We start from the raw sequence: 23369 nt of genomic DNA, 5'->3' as shown, positions 1-23369 counted from the left end.
CATTGGATGATGAATAACCTAGATTTGACAGCTATTAGTCTACTATAGTGCGAGTCGGCTTGGTTAGCTGCTGGCTCTACCTCCCTGCTCCCTTTGTCTGTCACTCACTCACTCACTCACTGTACTCCCCCATCTGCTAGAGTGGCACCTATCTTTGATTTGTCTGTGACATTCAAAAGCTGAGCACCTGCCTTCTAAAGTCTAGGAGTATTTGCTTGGGAAGTAATATTATACAATGTGTGTCTCTGTTGCTATCAATTGATCTATTCACTTTCTGTAAAAGAGACTATGTGTAATGAAATGAGGGTTCATATAAATTATAATACATTTGGTAGCGAAATAACATTTGGGGAAATAAGGTCTAGACTTTGTTTTTATTATTAAATAGGCTACCTAAAAGATTACATGAGTTTTGTTAAACTTGCAGAAAATGAGCATCAAAACCAGCATTTTTCTAGGTCTCTCAAATTGAACAAAATCAAGATTTTGGTGCCTTATTTAATATAGGCTCAATAAACAATCATAAAAAGGGGGCGGGGGCATTTTTCAAATGTGAAAGAGGGGTCTCTGGGGTGTGGGGAAAGTTGGTGTAAGCCATCGAGGTAAATGGAATCTTGCACAAAACATTTTTAATTCTAATAATAAAGATGTCATTTAAACTGTGAACATTTATGAACTTTTAATGTGTCATGAACACAACCATTCAGGATACGTTCATCTGATTTGTCAAACAAATTACTTCAAAAAGTAGCCATGTTTGTCCACGGCAAAATAATTCCAGCATCCAAAGCCACCACCCCACGGGCTCCCCCATAGTCCACACTATGGTAGCGGCCATTATTTAGCTCCCCTAATCTCTGGGTCTCTTTCATCGCGTCATGGTGGCAGCATTCATCCGTTGACAATTTTATTAATTCAGGTACACAGTTCGCGCTGCATTACTAAGGCCTGGTGTGTATTTGCTGGGGTGTAATTGTCTTTTTGGATAACTGCAGTGGAGATCGCTGGAAAATTGTATTTTTTCAGCTATAGTGGTGTGCTTATTTAAGACGGTTTACATCGTTGCACATTGTCAGCCTCACACAATATCATCATACCCATACCAACCACTTCAATGTCGTTATTTACTGTCGGTCTTAGGACATACTGTGACATCAATGGGATGAAGCCTAAAGATCATGAGACTTTTACACAGTTACCATTGGCATCAGTGTAATATTTAGGCCTACTGTACTTTACATGCACACATACAGGTTAGGATTTAGCCCTTTGTCTTTACTCCCAAAAACCAGGTCTTCTTTGCTATCTTCTGTACGGCACACACATCAAAAACCTCCTGGTGGCTCTTTCACTGTCAAATGAAACCATTCGATCAATAGAGCCCAGTGAGGGAGGGGAGGGTTAGGACACACAGCTCCACCCCTTGCCCAGTAGGGATGCGCTGCGATTATTCGAATATCCAAACGGATGATTAATATTCAATTACTTGGAAGACTTAAGCCTATCCCAAACCTTAACTCTGAATGGTTATGGTAAGGGTTAATTTGTAATAAATGCCTAAACTTAACCTTGGAAAGATACAGAGAAGTAACCAAACAGTTTGGAACAACACAGACTCGCAGACACGGGCTCCTGCTCATCTCTCGCCCCTCCCCCACCCCTTTGCTGAAACAAGCAGTGCAGTTCACCAGCACAAGCAAGTCTCCATTGATGTTTCATATACACTACCGTTCAAAAGTTTGTGGTCATTTAGAAATGTCCTTGTTTTTGAAAGAAAAGCACATTTTTTTGGGTCCCTTTTCAAATAAAATATCAAATTGATCAGAAATACAATGTAGACATTGTTAATGTTGTAAATGACTATTGTAGCTGGAAACGGCAGACTTAAAAAAAAAAAGAAAAAAAATGGAATATCTACATAGGTGTACAGAGGCCCATTATCAGCAACCATCACTCCTGTGTTTCAATGGCACGTTGTGTTAGATAATCCAAGTTTATCATTTTAAAAGGCTAATTGATCATTAAAAAACTATTTTGTAGTTATGTTAGCACAACTGAAAACTTCTGATTTAAAGAAGCAACAAAACTGGCCTTCTTTTGACTAGTTTAGTATCTGGAGCATCAGCATTTGTGGTTTTGATTACTGGCTCAAAATGGCCAGAAACAAAGACCATTCTTCTGAACTCGTCAGTCTATTTTTGTTCTGAGAAATGAAGGCTATTCCATGTGAGAAATTACCAAAAAAACGAAGATCTCGCAAATTTTTCAGTTGTGCTAACATGATTACAAAATTGTTTTTTTAATGATCAATTAGCCTTTTTAAAATGATAAACTTGGATTATCTAACACAACGTGCCATTGGAACACAGGACTGATGGTTGCTGATAATGGCCCTCTGTACGCCTATGTAGATAATCCATAAAAAGTCTGCTGTTTCCAGCTACAATAGTCATTTATAACATTAGTAATGTCTACACTGTATTTCTGATCAATTTGATGTTATTTTAATGGACAAAAAAAGTACTTTTCTTTCAAAAACAAGGACATTTCTATGTGACCCCTAACTTTTGAACAGAAGTGTATATACTTTTGTGTGTATGTATGTACAGTGAGGGGAAAAAAGTATTTGATCCCTTGCTGATTTTGTATGTTTGCCCATTGACTAAGAAATGATCAGTCTATAATTTGAATGGTAGGTTTATTTGAACAGAGACAGAATAACAACAACAAAAAGTCTAGAAAAACGCATGTCAAAAATGTTAGAAATTGATTTGCATTTTAATGAGGGAAATAAGTATTTGACCCCTCTGCAAAACATGACTTAGTACTTGGTGGCAAAGCCCTTGTTGGCAATCACAGAGGTCAGACGTTTCTTGTAGTTGGCCACCAGGTTTGCACACATCTCAGGAGGGATTTTGTCCCACTCCTCTTTGCAGATCTTCTCCAACTCATTAAGGTTTCGAGGCTGATGTTTGGCAACTCGAACCTTCTGCTCCCTCCACAGATTTTCTATGGGATTAAGGTCTGGAGATTGGCTAGGCCACTCCAGGACCTTAATGTGCTTCTTCCTGAGCCACTCCTTTGTTGCCGTGGCTGTGTGTTTTGGGTCATTGTCAAGCTGGAATACGACCCATTTTCAATGCCCTGGCTGAGGGAAGGAGGTTCTCACCCAAGATTTGACTGTACATGGCCCCGTCCATCATCCCTTTGATGCGGTGAAGTTGTCCTGTCCCCTTAGCAGAAAAACACTCCCAAAGCATAATGTTTCCACCTCCATGTTTGATGGTGTTCTTGGGGTCATAGGCAGCATTCCTCCTCCACCAAACATGGCGAGTTGAGTTGATGCCAAAGAGATCCATTTTGGTCTCATCTGACCACAACACTTTCACCCAGTTGTCCTCTGAATCATTCAGATGTTCATTGGCAAACTTCAGACGGGCATGTATATGTGCTTTCTTGAGCAGGGGGACCTTGCGGGCACTGCAGGATTTCAGTCCTTCACGGCGTAGTGCGTTACCAATTGTTTTCTTGGTGACTATGGTCCCAGCTGCCTTGAGATCATTGACAAGATCCTCCCGTGTAGTTCTGGGCTGATTCCTCACCCTTCTCATGATCATTGCAACTCCACGAGGTGAGATCTTGCATGGAGCCCAAGGCCGAGGGAGATTGACAGTTCTTCTGTGTTTCTTCCATTTGAGAATAATCGCACCAACTGTTATGGGACCGCCGAGTGCTGAAGCACGTAAAAATCATCTGTCCCTGGTTGCAACACTCACTACCGAGTTCCAAACTGCCTCTGGAAGCAACGCCAGCACTAGAACTGTTTGTCGGGAGCTTCATGAAATGGGTTTCCATGGCTGAGCAGCTGCACACAAACCTAAGATCACCATGCGCAATTCCTAAGTGTTGGCTGGAGGGGTGTAAAGCTTGCCGCCATTGGACTCTGGAGCAGAGTAAACGTGTTCTATGGAGGGATGAATCATGCGTCGCCATCAGGCAGTTTTGGTGGATACCAGGAGAACGCTACCTGCCTCAATGCATAGTGCCAACTGTAAAGTTTTAATGGGGGAGGAATAATGGTTCGGGCTAGGCCCCTTAGATCAAGTGAAGGGAAACGCTACAGCATACAACATTCTAGACGATTCTGTGCTTCCAACTTTATGGCAACAGTATGGGGAAGGCCCTTACCTGTTTTCAGCATGACAATGCCCCTGTGCAAGGTCCATACAGAAATGGTGTGGAAGAACTTGACTGGCCTGCACAGAGAGGTTGAGGTCAGGGCTCTATCAAAACATCTTTGGGATGAATTGGAGCGCCGACTGCGAGCCAGGCCTAATCGCCCAACATCAGTGCTCGACCTCACTAATGCTCTTGTCCCCGCAACAATGTTCCAACATCTTGTGGAAAGCCTTCCCAGAAGAGTGGAGGCTGTTACATTAACTCCATATTAATGCCCCTGATTTTGGAATGTGATGTTCGATGAGCAGATGTCCACATAATTTTGGTCATCTAGTGTATTTTTAATACACATATTTCGACTATCCAGATATCCAATATTTTTATAATGAAATTATAAAATACTGAAATAATTTCAAATGCCTACCCCTAATGCCCAGAGCCTTTGCAGCCACCCCTCCCAGTTAATCAGAGGGACTACAGACTGCAGTCAGACCAGCCCCACCTCAACTCACCCTCAGGGACCTTGAGCACTGGCTCCCATCCCCCTCTCTGTCACACCTCCTGGAAACCTTCTACCAATTAATAGGCCCCCCTAATATAATATGGAAGGTGATATTGACTGCCTGAGAAGCAGTAGCTTTTAGATGGAGAATATGGGAGCCATTCAATCAAATCCTCATTGCAGTATTTAAGCTGTAATTTATAAACAAACCGTTTTGTAAAACTAAATATCTGGGTGGTTTTGGGGACGCTGTTTACACAGAGAAATCTCATTTAAACTTTTCAGAGTATGGCACATGCATACATGAATTGTTTTGTAAACAAAGTTAAAGAATTTGCATTAATTGACTGGCATGTTTGGCTGTCATTTTGAACCATTGTTTATTTGATTTGTTTTGTCTATAGCTAGGCCTCGAATAGATCTGCTGAAGACATAGAATGTGATTGGAATGGAAACTGGGAGACTGAGTCCCTGATTGGCCGAAGGACTGGGCAGAAGGAAATACCAAACGGTGAGTCACTATGGAGGTTCACTGAAACACTAAAGAGTTCACTTAACCGTAGGGTAGCAGTGGTCAATGGTCAAAATTATGATTTCAGTCCATTTTGTGGTGTGTTAAGGTTACACTGTGATTATTTTGCTCTGTAGCCCTGAGATTTCCTTTATGATATTTCAACACAGATAATCTTTAGTCAGAGTGCGACAAGGCCCGAGGGCAACCATTTTGTGTTAGAGCAGGAAGTATTACAGTTATATAGTGAATCCATTTTGTTTCCGGGTAACTAAAGTACAATCCATTAATCTGCTTCGGAAGGCTCACAGGCGCTGCTTCTCACTGCCTTTCTGTGAGAATCCGGGCCCCTCCAGTGGCGGCCACCCCCTCTACCACAGACCCCATTTCACTTCATTTGACTTTCATGCGAAGCTGTCTTTATCTCTTACCAGGAACTCAATCCAGATTCCATCAGACATCAATTTACATAATGTACCAGGGAAAGAGATGCATTCATGTCCTCTATACACAATACACATGGGTTACTGTACTTGGGGAGGGGCATTCCGCTTTTGTCTCCTACCACAGGCAATGAGGCGGTCCAGCTGCTTACGTCTCAGGCGAACAATTGAAGTGCACATAAGACTAGGAATGTAATCTGCTTTGTTTGAAAGGGGGATACTTCAGAGTGCTTTCATGTTTTTATAGAAGGAATGTGGGGGCTTTTCATTCACTCTGTTCAGAAGGAAAATTACATGTAGGAATAAATTGAGATTTAACGCAATGCACAATTTTAAATGGCAATTGATTTGATTTTTTTGCATTCTGTTGGCCTATGTGTCTGTGTTTCATGTTGCTTTTTTCCCCCTATGTGGTTGTAGAATCGATCCTGTCTCGAATGATGCAGGCAGAGGACAGGAAGAAAATCAAACTGAGTGTGAGTTCCAGCAAAGGCGTGGTGGAGGAATATTGTCTGAGAGTGAGTAGGCCTGGACCGACCGAACCTGAGCTCTTGATCATATCCTAACCCCATACAGAAGCCTGATATATTGACATATATTTTAAATACATATACAGCTGTAGTCGGAAGTTTACATACACTTAGGTTGGCGTCATTAAAACTCATTTTTCAACCACTCCACACATTTCTTGTTAACAAACTATAGTTTTGGCAAGTCTGTTAGGACATCTACTTTGTGCATGACACAAGTCATTTTTCCAACAATTGTTTACAGACAGATTACTTAAGTTATAATTGACTATCACAATTCCAGTGGGTCAGAAGTTTCCATACACTAAGTTGACTGTGCCTTTAAACAGCATGGAAAATTCCAGAAAATGGTGTCATGGCTTTAGAAGCTTCTGATAGGCTAATCGACATCATTTGAGTCAATTGGAGGTGTATCTGTGTATGAATTTCAAGGCCTACCTTCAAACTCAGTGCCTCTTTGCTTGACATCATGGAGATATCAGCCAAGACCTCAGAAAAAACATTGTACACCTCAAGTCTGGTTCATCCTTGGGAGCAATTTCCAAAGCCTGAAGGTACCACGTTCATCTGTACAAACAATAGTATGCAAGTATAAACACCATGGGACCACGCAGCCGCCATACCGCTCAGGAAGAGAAGCGGTCTTTCTCCTAGAGATGAACGTACTTTGGTGCTAAAAGTGCAAATCAATCCCAGAACAACAGCAAAGGACCTTGTGAAGATGCTGGAGGAATCAGGTACAACAGTATCTATATCCACAGTAAAACGAGTCCTATATCGACATAACCTGAAAGGCCACTAAGCAAGGAAGAAGCCACTGCTCCAAAACCACCATAAAAAAAGCCAGACTACGGTTTGCAACTGCACATGGGGACAAACATTGTACTTTTTGGAGAAATGTCCTCTGGTCTGATTCAAAACAAAAACAGAAGGAATGGCCATCGTTATGTTTGAAGGAAAAAGGGGGAGGCTTGCAAGCCGAAGAACACCCTCCCAACCGTGAGGCACGGGGGTGGCAGCATCATGTTGTGGGGGTGCTTTGCTGCAGGAGGCACTGGTGAACTTCACAAAATAGATGGCATCATGAAGGAGGAAAATTATGTGGATATATTGAAGCAACATCTCAAGACATCAGTCAGGAAGTTAAAGCTTGGTCACAAATGGGTCTTCCAAATGGACAATGACCCCAAGCATACTTCTAAAGTTGTTGCAAAATGGCTTAAGGACAACAAAGTCAAGGTATTGGAGTGTCCATCACAAAGCCCTGACCTCAATCCTATTGAAAATTTGTGGGCAGAACTGAAAAAGCATGTGCGAGCAAGGAGGCCTACAAACCTGACTCAGTTACACCATCTCTGTCAGGAGGAATGGGCTAAAATTCACCAAACCTATTGTGGGAAGGTTGTAGAAGGCTACCCAAAATGTTTGACCCAAGTTAAACAATTTAAGCGTGTTGCTCCCAAATACTAATTGAGTGTATGTAAACTTCTGACTCACTGGGAATGTGATGAAATAAATTAAAGCTGAAATAAATCATTCTCTCTACTATTATTCTGACATTTCACATTCTTAAAATAAATTGGTGATCCTAACTGACCTAAGACAGGGACTTTTTCCTAGGATTAAGTGTCAGGAATTGTGAAAAACTGAGTTTATATGTATTTGGCTAAGGTGTATGTAGAGTTCTCACTTCAACTGCATGTACTAATATTTTAAATAAATATATCTAAATACATGTACTACTCATGGCACAGATATTTCATAAATATATTTACATATTTGATTTTGGCTATTTCTAAATATGTTTGAATATTTTTGACATCTTACTTGTCCATATGTGGTAGTATGCATTTTACATGTGCTATTCATATATTTACATGCATTTGATGTAAATATATTTAACAGTATGCACGATTATTTATGGTCAATATGTACATATGAATAATACTTTTTAAAAATATATATGGTGATATATGTGCCAGAGGTGTAATTGTAAATGCATGTCAAATGCAATAGAAAAAAGGCACACAAAACAAACAATTAAGACTGCATTGTTTCCCTTTATGTGCTCCGAAAGTCACTGGAAGGTCACATCTGAAAAACTAAATATAACGTACAAATTACTTCTGTGCGCTTATCTGTATTTGAAAATAAGGTATTTAAACAAGTAAACTGTTACCCTGAGGATAATGTGAAAGAGTCTCTGTGGGGGAAAGAAAATCCACACAAGGTGAAGAATTAGGGGTGAATGTGTGACTACCCTATGAGGCAGGGCTCCAACGTTAGGAACGGTTCTGTCTACATCGATGACAGGTTAGGGAAATTACAGGTTAGGATAACTAAATTGTCAGGTTAGGATAATTAACGTAGCAGGTTAGGCGCATTGACGTGCCAGGTTAGGGTAAGGCTTAGCTACAATGCACCCCGACCAAATCAGGTAGCTTGACCTAATCAGGTCGTTGACAAATGTTCATGAACATCAAATGGATACTTACACCGCAGATTCCTTTACCTCCAGTGTCCATTTTCAGACTCGAGTTGACAGTTACCCTGTGGATAATGCCGAGACAGAAAGTCAGTGAAATAATTCCACACAAGATGAAGAGTAAGAGGTTAATATCCAGGAACTACCTAGCAAAAGACTACAAAATCCTAACTTACAGTACATTGTTTGGGGTCTGTCCATAGGCAGGGAAAATGTGATTATTTTTTAAACTAGAAATCATCTATCAAGCAAGCCAGTTCTAGCTATATTGCCAGAGGAACCCAGCCCAACTACAAAGCTGTGTTTGCTATCTCTGTGAGAACTCTTGCTTTGCAAGCAGTTGAAGAAAATGATCTTCCTATTCTGTCACCTGGCATGAGAAAGCTTTTTGGCAGCTGCTCTTCTCCTCATCCTCAGCTACTCTTCTCCACCTCTGAAGAAAATTCTAAATTGCAACAGCTTTTCTGTCATTTGGAGGCAGGGATGGGGGTGACCCTGCAACATTTAAAATTGTGATTGACATCTCGGTAGAATTATGTTCTAAATTCATGTCTCTTTTTGAAATTAACAGAAATTAATCTCATATAAAGTGGCAGGTAGCCTCAATAGCTGCATCATTTAATTTCACCTTTTTAGATGCAAACCCAACTTTGGGAACCTAATGCCAAGGTTCCAGAGGTCAATGTACTCAACATTACAATTCAGCATAATAGAGTGCCTTCAGAAAGTATTCATACCCCTTGACTTTTTCCACATTTTGTTACGTTACAGCCTTATTCTAAAATTGATTCAATTGTTTTTTTAAATTATCTACACACAACACCCCATCATAATAATTTTTGCAAATGTATTAAAAAATGCCAAGAGTGTGCAAAGCTGTCAAGGCAAAGGGTGGCTATTTTGAATAATCTCAAATATAAAATATATTTTGTTTTGTTTAACACTTTTTTTTGGTTACTACATGATTCCATAGGTGTTATTTCATAGTTTTGATGTCTTCACTATTATTCTACAATGTAGAAAATATTTCAAATAAAATAAAAAACTGAAGAAACTCCCCTAATACAGGTGTGCCAAGCTTGTAACATCATACCCGGGAAGACTTGATGCTGTAATCACTGCCAAAGGTGCTTCAACAAAGTACTGAGTAAAGGGTCTGAATACTTAAGTAAATGTGTATTTCAGTTTATTTTTTATGATTTAGCAAAAAACGAATGAATCAATTAGAATAAGGCTGTAACATAACAAAATGTGGAAAATGTCAAGGGGTCTGAAAACTATTTTAATCACAGGACAATCACGTTTTTGACTGCACTGGACCTTTTGTTGTGAAGTGTTACTCAAGTTTCTTTCATCAACTATAGATGGCCTATCATCATTTTCCCAGTTTCTCACAGCAGAAAAATAATCCTGCAGCAACAGGAAATGTGAATTATTATGTAGATTATAATTAATGGACATTTTTGTATGGGTTGATGCATTTTTAGTTTGGATTCATTTCTCACTTTTTTTAAAGTGGAAATTACAAAGTTTAGAGTATTTTTTTGTTGTTGTTGCATTTCCTGCTCTGCAGGAAAATTCTCTGTGACAACCGAGTGATCAAATTAAGACGACAGTGATCGAATTAAAAGATTCTATACCTGTAACAACTGTGTTATTTCAGGAGCGACCAAAAGAGGACGCAGCAAAAATGAAGAACAAAGTGACCAGCACACAAGGTAAACTCTGGAAATGCTGCTAATAACAACAATCAGGTCATAACTGAATACTAAAATACTACTGGTTATTGATATGAATGCACAGAGTATGTTTAAAGTGATATCAAATGATAATGGCTGGCATATGCTATGTACTGTAGAGTACTGATGTATATTTACACACAGGGATTCTCCATTGAGTGAAGTTTTTAGACTAGGATGTGTGTCCTGGAATCTGGCTTGTGCTATCATAAGTAGAGATGTAACTCAGAGTGTGGTGTGGTAGCAGTGATTGGTAAGAAGAAGGCCTGGTCGTGGGATCAGTACCTGGGAGAGGAGAAGGCCATAGCAGTTCCCCTCAGACTGTTCACTGAGGTAAGCATCACCTTCATCAACCAGTAGGTCTATCTACTACTAAAGCTTGACACGAGAGCCCTATACATTAGGGCACACCGTAACAACGGAACATTTTGCAGCAGAAAATGAAAATGTCCAGGTAGTTCCCCATGTTTGTCTGTATTCAGTCCGAGATGTAATTTACTAAACTAGAATACAGGCCACCGAAGCTATTATTTGCATTTAAAGGCCATAAGCCAGCTGCTTGATGTTAAACATGGTCTGTTGATTTAAAAGGAAGGATGTTAAGGACCTACTGTACAGTATATAGTTTACGGGACTATGTGTAACAGTATAACTTTAGACCGTCCCCTTGCCCATACCCGGGCGCGAACCAGGGACCCTCTGCACACATCAACAACAGTCACCCACGAAGCATCGTTACCCATCACTCCACAAAAGCCGCGGCCCTTGCAGAGCAAGGGGAACTACTACTTCAAGGTCTCAGAGCAAGTGACGTCACCGATTGAAACGCTATTTAGCGCGCACCACCGCTAACTAAGGTAGCTGTTTCACATCCGTTACATATGCAAAGGTACACTATATACAAAAGTATGTGGACACCCCTTCAAAAGATGCAGAGCAGCCGCACATAAGCCTAAGTTCAGCCAAGCATCGGCTGGAGTGGTGTAAAGCTTGCCTCCATTAGACTCCGAAGCAGAAGGAAAAGTTTCACCATCTGGCAGCTTGACAGAAAAATCTGAGTTTGGTGGATGCCAGGAGAACGCTACCTGCCCCAATGCATAGTGCCAACTGTAAAGTTTGGTGGAGGACAAATTATAGTCTGGGTCTGTTTTTCATGGTTTTGGGCTAGGGAAATCTAAACGCTATACCATTCGATGACATTCTAGACGATTCTGTGCTTGCAACATTGCGGGAACACATTTTTTAAAATATGTGTCCACATACTTTGGGGAAGGCCCTTTGCTGTTTCAGAATGACAATGCTCCCGTTCCCAAAGCGAGGTCCATAAAGAAATGGTTTATTGAGATCAGTGTGGAAGAACTTGACTGGCCTGCACAGAGCCCTGACCTCAAACCCATCGAACACCTTAGGGATGAATTGGAACGCCGACTGCAAGCCAAGCCTAATCGCCCAACATCAGTGCCCGACCTCATTAATGCTCTCGTGACTGAATGGAAGCAAGTCCCTGCAGCAATTTTCCATCTAGTGGAAAGCCTTCCCAGAAGAAGTAGCTGGAGTTGTAGATCACACAGCCAGATTTCAGATGAGAGGGGGAGGACCATGTGCTAAAACTGCGGAGAAATCACGGATCCTCCCCTTTCCTACTGCTTTTCTGCAGGACTTATTTCTAATGGGTCGACAAGGACCTGCAAAATAGATGAAAATCACACTGTGTTTGTGTGCTCATGCACATGGGTGGGTGAGTGTGTGTGTGGTGGTGGACACCAGGATGTCCCCATTGTTTCTAATGACTGTGAATTTGAGAACGGACACAGCACAACTATTAGACCGCAGTGTAGCTTAAGAAAGGATTTGAGACTTGACCCTTAAATGTTTAAATTATCAAGACCCCCCAGTGTTTCCTATGCCCCCTCCCCCATATCTCTCTCCTTAAGACCCTTAAATGTTTACAGTATCAAGACCCCTCCCAGTGTTGCCTATGCCACCCCTCCCCCATAAGACCTTTAAATGTTTAAATTATCAAGACCCCCCCCAGTGTTGCCTATGCCCCGCCTCCCCCATATCTCTCTCCATAACAATGATTTACAATGCTACAAACACTCGGTGCAGCGTACTGTATGAATTTTTCTATGAAGGGATTTGACAGGACATCTGTTCCGTCGGAGGCACAAACACCCATTTCTACGGCAACTGCGCTGCCGCGACACACTTGAGCGTGGGGGTTCAGCCTCCATGAAAATGGAAGCACAATAATGTTATGTTTCCTAGCAAATGTATAGGTTTGGATTTTCTAGAGTTAAATTTCCTAGGATAGGTTTTGGTTTTCTAGAGTTATATTTCCTACTACAGGTTTGGGTTTTCTAGTGAGGATATTTTATTTATCAACATTTGGGTTTATTCTCCTGGTCTCCTGTTGGTTGTTTCGTTATCTCCTTTTTTGCTAACTCTGCTCTGTCGTATACTCTCTATCCTTATTGTCTCTCACTTTCTCTCTCTCCCTTCCTCCTCTCATTTACTTTTCTCTCTGTATGTCCATTGCTGTCTCCCTCACACTTTCTCATTCTTATGTTCTCCCACTCTCTCTCCCTTTATCTTCCTCTCTCTCCCTCCATCCCAGGCCCAGTCGTTCCCCTCGAGCAGAAGTGGCTTCAAGGCTGGGATGAGGCTGGAGGGGATCGACCCTCTCCACCCCTCCATGTTCTGTGTCCTGTCTGTGGCAGAGGTGAGCTGCAGGGTAGAGGGAGGGCTCTGACCAGCACACTGGGCGTGTCACACCAAGGGCTCTCCCAGCACACTGGGCGTGTCACACCAAGGGCTCTCCCAGCACACTGGGCGTGTCACACCAAGGGCTCTCCCAGCACACTGGGCGTGTCACACCAAGGGCTCTCCCAGCACACTGGGCGTGTCACACCAAGGGCTCTCCCAGCACACTGGGCGTGTCACACCAAAGGCTCTCCCAGCACACTGGGCGTGTCACACCAAGGGCTCTCCCAGCACACTGGGCGTGTCACACCAAGGGCTCTCCCAGCACACTGGGCGTGTCACACCAAGGGCTCTCCCAGCACACTGGGCGTGTCACACCAAGGGCTCTCCCAGCACACTGGGCGTGTCACACCAAGGGCTCTCCCAGCACACTGGGCGTGTCACACCAAGGGCTCTCCCAGCACACTGGGCGTGTCACACACTTTAACTGGGATTGAAGTCCAGACAGCACTGTTGTGGGTGGGGGAAATTCTTGTCTGTTACTGACGAGGGCCTTGGTAGTTTTGTGTTTTCAATTATCTTTTTATGCCATCCCTTTTGTGTTGAAATTGTCACGAGTCATTACCTAAGCACTTGGAATCTGCGTATCACATCGACCACTTTCCAAATATACAAGATTTACGTTAGCTGTCGCTATTGTATTTCCATCAGCAAAAATGGAATTTTATGGAAAGTCTCCTCATATATATAATTCACAGTGGAACAGAAACCAACTGTTAAGTGCAAGGCCATGCAAGTAGCTTACTGCAATAGTCATGGGAAGACGGAGCGGAATGACATCGTGCTGTGGATTGGTGTTTTGGGATCCATACATATATTTACTGCATTTTGTTTTTCAAAGGTGATTGGCTACCGATTGCGGCTCCACATCGACGGCTACTCTGAATGCTATGACTTCTGGTTAAACGCCGACTCTGCCGACATCAGGCCAGCCGGATGGTGCGAGTCGACAGGACACAAGCTCCACCCACCAAAAGGTGATCTACAGCAGATCGGCACAGTGTTACCCTTTTTCTCTTTCCCCGTTTCACGGTAACTAATCATGCTGACCCAAACCAATATATTATTTTCACATGGTCCTTGTCAACATGGTTCAAGGCAAGCAACTATGGTGGATGCATAGCCAGGCCAGCTCCGTACAGCTCGGTTTGTCTTTGCTCAGTTTGGCTCAGTAGTGTGAAAGGTCCCTTCAAATGTTCACTATTGTCTGTTTTGATATAATTGTATTGCTTCTGTGTAAGAGCTTGTGCTTGTTTGATTCTAACGGAATAGACTTCAACACATAACAGGAGAATGATCTTTAAACTATGCATGGTTAATTTTTCTTACAAGGGCCTCATCTTATTTCCACACCATCAGCATTTAGTGCTAATACACGGCAGTCTGTTGGGAATCATGTAATGTGCCTGGCACAGCAATATTTTTCACAACCCTAATCGCATTTTATTTTCTCTCTCCTTTCTCCACCCCTTTCCTATTTTCCTGCACAACTTTTTTTTTTTTTTTCAGGCTACAATGAAGTCGAGTTTAACTGGGATAAATACCAAGAGTCTTGTAACGCTCCAGCTGCACCACAGAATCTGTTTGAATCTCATAACAGTGTAAGTGCTTGGTCGGGTTGTGGGAGTCAACATCAGCTTAGTGCTTCTTTCTCCTGAAAGGACGCCTGGGGCCAAAAGCTGACCTTCATTCACACAGCAGAACAGAACAATGTGTCCCAGTGGCTGTTGTAAAGCTCCTCCTCCCGCTTCAAAGAAACACCGCTTTACTTTCTGTAGTTTTTTTTAGTGGCAAAAGCTCAAATAAAGATTGACTGAGAGGTACTGTATGACTTTAATGAAGGTGTATAGGACAATATACACTGAGTGTTCAAACCATTAAGAACACCTTCCTGGTATTGAGTTGTACTCCACCTTTTGCCTTCAGACCAGCCTCAATTAATCAGGGCATGAGCTCTACAAGGGGTCGAAAGCGTTCTACAGAGATGTTGGCCCATGTTGACTCCAATGCTTCCCACAGTTGTGTCAAGTTGGCTGGATGTCCTTTGGGTCGTGGACCATTCTTGATACACACAGGAAACTGTTGAGCGTGAAAAACCCAGCAGCGGTGCAGTTCTTGACACAAACTGGTGCGCCTGGCACCTACTACCATATTCTGTTCAAAGGCACTTAAATCTTTTGTCTTTCCCATTCATCCTCTAAATGGCACACATACAAATCAAATCACATTTATTTATATAGCCCTTCGTACATCAGCTGATATCTCAAAGTGCTGTACACAATCCATGTCTCAATTGATTTGAAGTAGATTTAACAAGCGACATCATTAAGGTATTGTAGCTTTCATCTGGATTCACCTGATCAGTCAGTGTCATACAAAGAGCAGGTGTTCTTAATGTTTTGTCCACTCAGTGTATGTGATATGATCAAATGTTATCTTAAAGCTCAAAGATGGTGCCCTCAAGCCTTTAGGGCAGAATCAGTGTATGTGATATGATCAAATGTTATCTTAAAGCTCAAAGATGGTGCCCTCAAGCCTTTAGGGCAGAATCAGTGTATGTGATATGATCAAATGTTATCTTAAAGCTCAAAGATGGTGCCCTCAAGCCTTTAGGGCAGAATCAGTGTATGTGATATGATCAAATGTTATCTTAAAGCTCAAAGAATGCCTTTAGGGCAGAATCAGTGTATGTGATATGATCAAATGTTATCTTAAAGCTCAAAGATGGTGCCCTCAAGCCTTTAGGGCAGAATCAGTGTATGTGATATGATCAAATGTTATCTTAAAGCTCAAAGATGGTGCCCTCAAGCCTTTAGGGCAGAATCAGTGTATGTGATATGATCAAATGTTATCTTAAAGCTCAAAGATGGTGCCCTCAAGCCTTTAGGGCAGAATCAGTGTATGTGATATGATCAAATGTTATCTTAAAGCTCAAAGATGGTGCCCTCAAGCCTTTAGGGCAGAATCAGTGTATGCTATTTGAATTTTTACCCAAACCCTCGATTGACATGAATGCATGATTTCTACGTCGTCAAATAATTGAGCCCTTACTGATGTGTCTCTGTGTGTGTCCACAGACCACGAGCACCTCTAAGTTTCAGGTGGGCATGAAACTGGAGGCAGTGGACAGGAAGAACCCGTGCCTGGTGTGTGTGGCCTCGGTGGCCGACATCGTGGACAATCGCTTCCTGGTTCACTTTGACAACTGGGACGACACCTACGACTACTGGTGAGACACCAGTCATTCAATTCAAACTGTTTTCCATTCTTTTTGAAATTAGATTTTTGTGAGTTGATGAGAAATTGGAAAATTAAATGTCCACACTGTGTGCATGTGTGTGGGGGGGGGGAAATGACAGAATAATTAATTTTGTCTCCTCGGTTTGAAAAGTGTCTAGCTTTTGTATGTTGGCTTCCTCGTTTCTACCTTGACTGTTAAACTAAGTCCGTTGTGGAAATCAAACCTGAGGTTGAGAAGGTGTTTTCATCAAGTTCTAGCCAGATGAGACATGCAATCAACTCAAATCAAATCTATTTATATAGCCCTTCGTACATCAGCTGATATCTCAAAGTGCTGTACAGAAACCCAGCCTAAAACCCCAAACAAGCAAGCAATGCAGGTGTAGAAGCACAGTGGCTAGGAAAAACTCCCTAGAAAGGCCAAAACCTAGGAATAAACCTAGAGAGGAACCAGGCTATGTGGGGTGGCCAGTCCTCTTCTGGCTGTGCCGGGTGGAGATTATAACAGAACATGGCCAAGATGTTCAAATGTTCATAAATGTCCAGCATGGTCAAATAATAATAATCACAGGCAGAACAGTTGAAACTGGAGCAGCAGCACGGCCAGGTGGACTGGGGACAGCAAGGAGTCATCATGTCAGGTAGTCCTGGGGCATGGTCCTAGGGCTCAGGTCCTCCGAGAGAGAGAAAGAGAGAATTAGAGAGAGCATACTTAAATTCACACAGGACACCGGATAGGACAGAAGAAGTACTCCAGATATAACAAACTGACCCTTGCCCCCCGACACATAAACTACTGCAGCATAAATACTGGAGGCTGAGACAGGAGGGGTCAGGAGACACTGTGACCCCATCTGATGACACCCCCGGACAGGGCCACATGCTTACTGATGTTTAGTGTCAGTAATTGATAGATTACACCTTAATGTTGTTTTGTAACTGATGTACTATTTTGTGTGTGTGTGTGTGTGTGTGTGGGTACATACATACATACATACATACATACATACATACATGCTGAGTGTACAAAACATTAAGAACACAGTTGCATCCCCCCCTTTTGCCCTCAGAACAGCCTCAATTTGTCGGGGCATGGACTCTACAAGGTGTCTAAATCATTCCACAGGAATGCTGGCCCATGTTGACTCTTATGCTTCCCATAGTTGTCAAGTTGTCTGGATGTCCTTTGGGTGGTGAACCATTCTTAATACACACGGGAAACTGTTGAGCGTGAAAACCCAGCAGCATTGCCGTTCTTGACACAAACTGGTGCGCCTGGCACCTACTACCATACCCGGTTCAAAGGCACTTAAATCTTTTGTCTTTCCCATTCACCCTCTGAATGGCACACATATGCAATCCATGTTTCAGTTGTCTCAATGCTTAAAATTCCTTCTTTAATCTGTCTCCTCCCCTTCATCTACACTGATTTGAAGTAGATTTAACAAGTGACGTCAATAAGGGATCATAGCTTTCACGTTGATTCACCTGTTCCGTCTGTCATAGAGCATGAACTATTTTGTGCACTCAGTGTATATACGTAGCTTTGTTACATAAAGAGTGATGTATAGATCAACAGTAAAGGGTGTGTGTACATGTATGATCTTCAATTCCGCATCTCTCTCTCTCTCTCTCTCTCTCTCTCGTACCGATGTCAGTGAATCAGTGGTGATTTACCCGCTTATTTTCAAGAGGAGTTTGATTTACATGTCATGTGACGCATGGCCCGATTCATCCAGTGAAAGCCTGATGTGGGAGAAAAACAGAAGTCAGTGTCACTAGATATAATAGTTGAAGAGGAGAACTGACAGTCTTCTCCGTTTTGTTCTCATAGCTGCCTGGCGGAGATATTTTGCAGTGGTTATTTTATTTGTCCTTTTTTCATGTCTTACGGAGACTTTCCAAGAGGAGAATCTGCAAGCTTCCTTGCCTCACAGAAAGCATGGGTTCGCCACAGCTCATTGCATTCACACGCACCCAGATGTACACCTACACTCACAGTTTAACTTGCACACAAGCACAACACACTTGCATGTACACGCACACAGATGCACTCTCAGCCAGTCCGTTAGACTCACCAGAGAGCATGTATGGGATTCTTGGTCAAATTATAGTGCCCAAGGGACAGCAGTCGGGAAATCGTTCACTCTGTGCACCCCATGATTGGTTATTCTCACACACATACGAACACACATTTCCCCGCACACAGATTCACTCTCTCAGCCACTCCGCTACGCTCACCAAAGAGGATTTGTGGGATTCTTGGTCAAATTATAGTGCCCAAGGGACAGCAGCAGTCAGGCAAGCCTTCACTCTGTGCAACTGGGCTATTCAGCAGAATCGCACCGCTGCTGTATCTTTTCAAAGCACACAGAAATCTAATGGAATTGCACTTGTGTGATTGTATGTGTATGTAGGTAGATGTTAATCTAGCCGGCCTGTACAGTAAGTGAAAAAGGTCTCAGATGGGCCCGCCCCTCTTTTCGCAGTTATGGTTCCGAAACTGACACACCCACTCATTTTTAGCATACACATTTCAACAACATGCTGGTTGCGGTGTTCCAAACATTGACTAGGTACAAAAAAATCTCCTGGATGAAGCATTAATTCAAAAGATTAGTAATCGCATTTAAAGAACTGTGATATTTGAAAGAAAAGTCAACAAGACTATGTACATTCCAGAGTTAGGGGGCATACAAGAGTTGGGGTGTAAACTTATCCCATACAGAGTTGTGCTCTGTATTGTCCAATCACAGAGCATATACAAGTCACGTGACCAATGGAATCTTTCCTTTGAAATTGAGAAACGGCGGTTGTTGGTTAGGTGTGATGTTGCATTTCCAATTACTGTTAGCTAGCTAAGTTATCAGACACAGCCCTAAAATAAACCATGAGATCTGTTCGCAAACACACAATGGCACTCAATAGCACTGTCACAGGTGCATCTGACCAAATGTTGCAGTCACTTTAGAACAGACCCAGGGTCTGTTTTTGTGGTGGTAGAAACGCTAAGGCTCATGGTTAGTTGTTTTTGGTGCTCTTTATACTTTGAAGGATTAAGTCGTTGGGGGAGTTTCTAAACTGACATGGAATTGTTTTAAGATCTTCATACTATGGATCATTCTGCTATTTGATCTTGAATGTTTTGACCCCTTTAGGTATAAAAAATAAATAAAACAAGTATTTGATTAAATATTTATTTTAGCCTTTGTTACTGTAGCCCAGAGAAACGCATTGAACCCCTTTTTTTTGGGTAGGCACAAATCTACTTTCATCCATTTTTTAAAACCGGTATCGGTTACTTTCAGACGAGTCCAGTGACACTTGTTGGGGTCATAGAGCAAAACGTGAGAGTCTCCCCTTTCCATAGAGTGGTCATAATAGTTTGTAGGTCAAACCGAGTGACCACATTTTAAAATACCCAAATGTGGGACAACAGGATGATTTTGCAGGACAGTGTAGCCTACATGATAATAAACGTATGGCATCACGTGTGGCCTTTTTTAATTTGAAAATCTGGGAATATTTGGCCAAGGAAACATTTCTGGTTACCTCAGGGAATGTAAATTAGTTAGGAAGGGAAACGGTTCAAATTGGATTGAGGGAAGTAGCAACCAATATGTTGAATGAGCAATTAATAAGCACGGGGAGCCTCAAGTTTGATGAAATGACCTTATCTTTCAGTTTAATACTGCTGTCATAGATCTTCATGAGAACAACACATTTCACTGCACCAATCTGGTGACGATAAAGCGTTTTATTTTTTTAAACACGCTTTTTAAAAGGTAGTTAGGCCTACTGTCCTGTTCAAGTTTAGCTGGAACAAAGATGCATGTCTCTCCACCCTCACAATGTAGCCCGTGCTACAGACGGCTATATTGGTCCTCTAATACAGGACTAGTAAAGGCCCAGGGCACTATTAAAAGTTTATTCATTCTACAAAAAAACAGCAGATTTTTTTTTCATGGGGTACTGCAATCCGCCGATATCGCGGCCCTTTGTGGAAGTGCGAAATTGGCGGATGTGGTGGATTGAGACGCATCCAATGCAAAAAATAAAATAAAAGAACATATCTCGAGCTTAAACTGACAGATTGTGATGGTGATTTTTAGTAGTATTTTTTTATTTGTTATGCACCAGTGCGTCAATCGACTAGGGGGGTAAAATCAGGAACCAACTGTAAAAACATGACTTCTCAACACAGAAGTGGAAAGATTCATAACCGATGGGCACTACATCAACATACAAATTGTTTGGCAAATCTTGAGAGAAAATTGAACGTCAAAGTTGCACAGAAACATCGCTATCGCTAATATTTAATAACCGCACGGGTTACAAGGATTGAGAATCCATTCCCAGAACCTCTCGTCGGAGCCATATTGCAATATTCTTCTGGTCACAAACTTTGTATTTTAAATGCAAATTGCATGTTGAGGTTATTGTTATGTGCTACCCCAGGAGGATTGAAATATGTGTGTGTTTAGTTGGGGAAGTGTGTGTATGTAGGAAGATAATGTACTGTATGCTGTGGTTTAGTGGTGTGTGTGTTTGGTTTATTTTGTTGGGACTCTTCCTGGGGTCCACATAAATGTACAAATACATGACAAAGTACAGAACAGTAATAGACCAGAACAATATTTCATTAAATTCTCAATCAATAAGAAACAAATTTAGAGTTATAGTGTGATGTGCATTTTAGGTGTGATGCCAGCAGCCCTCACATCCACCCAGTGGGCTGGTGCCAGGACCACGGACGACCTCTCACTGCACCTCAGGGTGAGTAGCTTGCCCAGTAGATACAATACTGTATACATGTGTTGTGTGAAAGTCACTTTGGATGCGGTGTGGCTAATGTCTGTCAAAAAGGCCTACTTTAGTCATTCCTTACTTTAGTCCCCATATTTAAATTTATTTTACCTTTATCTAACTAGGCAAGTCAGTTAAGAACATTTTATTATCAATGATGGCCTATGATCAGTGTGTTTAACTGCCTTGTTCAGGGGCAGAACAGTAGATTTTTACGTTGTCAGCTCGGGGATTCGATCTTGCAACCTTTTGTTACAAGTCCAACGCGCTAACCACTAGGCTACCCTGCCGCCCCAATACTCAACCAATCAATTTCATTTCCCCTCTAATTTTCTGGTATTGTCCCCTTCCACCCCCTACTTATTTAAAGCTAGAATTCTTGGTTGCTGCATCCATTTGTGGACATAATTATATATGCCCATTGATTCTTGAAGAATTTTGCTTATAAATGCCTTATGAGCTTAGTTCATCTGATGTACCCCAACAGAACCCAAAATATGTATGTAAACAAACACTATAGCCTCAAAACATGGTTAAATATATACATTTGATATCATGGATGGTCAGTCCTTAGCGCTGTTTGAATTTGAGCTGGGTTACATTTCTCCAGCCCCATCCCTTAGCTTTATAGCGAAACGGGCAGGGATCCATTTTGGAATACTGACTGTACAAACAGTGACCAAATTGTGTGTGTTCAGACAGCAGTCATGTGCTGACAAGGCTACACTAGTTATCATAGTAACGAGGGGGGTGGGAGCAGTTGTCTAGACTGATTGGTGGTGGTACTTGTGCTTCCTATCACTCAGTTCTGTAGCAAGCTAAGGTGACAATAATGCCTGTCATGGACATTTCCCAGTTGTTTTCAATGTTCAAAATCATAGTGGTAAGAACACTTTTAAAGCCTCAAAGGATAAGATGATCCAACTTTCAAAGCGAGTCCTTTTTGGCTAGCTACAGCAGTCCACTAGCTAGCTAGCCAGCCACAGCAGTCCACTAGCTAGCTAGCCAGCCACAGCAGTCCACTAGCTAGCTAGCCAGCCACAGCAGTCCGCTAGCTAGCTAGCCAGCCACAGCAGTCCGCTAGCTAGCTAGCCAGCCACAGCAGTCCACTAGCTGTTGATCTTTCAAGCATATTCACTCATTTGTTTGTAAACAATTAACAAGATAGCTAGCTCCCACATGTTCTTGTCAAAAGTGTTAACAGAGTAGCTAGCAAGCAACAAGAAATGACAAATAACAGTGTAAAAACCACAATGGCAAAAAAAATCAGATTTGACTGTTTAGACACAACTTGCATGGCTATGAATCAGATTTGTATCTGATTTCAAAGGTGGTTTGAAATGTCTCTTAAAATACCTGATTCCATGTACTTTTTGGCTGTTCAGACTGCAGGAAAAAACACATTCGAATCAGATTTATGCCAACATATTAGATTTTAGTCTCTTCAAACTGCCAATGTGAACAAGGCTTAAGTTATACGCTATATGTATGACACGTGCATCATCCTAAAATGAGGCACTTAATTATTATTATTGAACCTTTTATTTAACTTGACAAGTCAGTTAAAAACAAATTCTTATTTACAATGACGGCCTAGGAACAGTGGGTTAACTGCCTGTTCAGGGGCAGAACGACAGATTTTTACCGTCAGCTCGGGGATTAGATCTTGCAGCCTTTCGGTTACTGGCCCAACACTCTAACCACTAGGCTACCTTCTGCCCCTAATCACAGCTGTTCTTTAGTAATACAGTACATAGTATACTGTACATGCCCTTCAATGCATAAAACATCTAACATTAGTAATTTACTTCACAATTGTTGTTTTTGTTGATATAGCATGATGGAACACTACATTATAGCATGTAACTTAGTAATGTTAAGTTATATCACAATGAGTTATTTTTTAAAGCATTCAATTGGCAGTCAAATTTTTTTACATTTAGACAATTCCTATATTATTTACTGCACCTGTCAGCATTCACCTCCACTTCCTTTGCAGTTGATACTACTGTACATAGGCTACATAGACCCAAGCTCTGCTTTAATCTCATGATTTGGAATGGTTTGATCCATTGACCGCTTCGACAGCCCAGCTTCATATTTTCATTTTCTTCTCTAGACTTACATAAAACCAGCTCTCCTGTCAGTCTAGATGTTGTCAATCATTTAAA

At 41.8% G+C, this 23369-nt stretch overlaps 1 protein-coding gene across 4 annotated transcripts in view; it reads left to right on the top strand.

The window, feature by feature from the left end:
• The window catches only part of LOC112215324 (lethal(3)malignant brain tumor-like protein 4), a 132166-nt gene that overhangs the window by 13726 nt on the left and 95071 nt on the right, over positions 1-23369 (top strand). Inside the window, exons 2-10 of one of the 4 annotated variants that reach the window (XM_042298780.1) lie at positions 5086-5192; positions 6056-6111; positions 10314-10368; positions 10637-10722; positions 13007-13111; positions 13994-14129; positions 14662-14753; positions 16230-16381; positions 21092-21168. In XM_042298780.1, the coding sequence (XP_042154714.1) occupies positions 6073-6111; positions 10314-10368; positions 10637-10722; positions 13007-13111; positions 13994-14129; positions 14662-14753; positions 16230-16381; positions 21092-21168 (742 nt within the window). In that variant the 5' untranslated portion in view covers positions 5086-5192; positions 6056-6072. Of the gene's footprint in view, positions 1-5085; positions 5193-6055; positions 6154-10313; positions 10369-10633; positions 10723-13006; positions 13112-13993; positions 14130-14661; positions 14754-16229; positions 16382-21091; positions 21169-23369 lie in introns of all 4 variants that reach the window. The other 3 variants (XM_042298779.1, XM_042298778.1, XM_042298777.1) reach the window with 3 other exon arrangements.

This window comes from Oncorhynchus tshawytscha, linkage group LG16, assembly GCF_018296145.1.
Source record: "Oncorhynchus tshawytscha isolate Ot180627B linkage group LG16, Otsh_v2.0, whole genome shotgun sequence".
Lineage (NCBI taxonomy): Eukaryota > Metazoa > Chordata > Actinopteri > Salmoniformes > Salmonidae > Oncorhynchus > Oncorhynchus tshawytscha.
The sequence above is the reverse complement of the archived record's forward strand: the minus strand, read 5'-3'. Positions and strand labels throughout refer to the sequence as shown.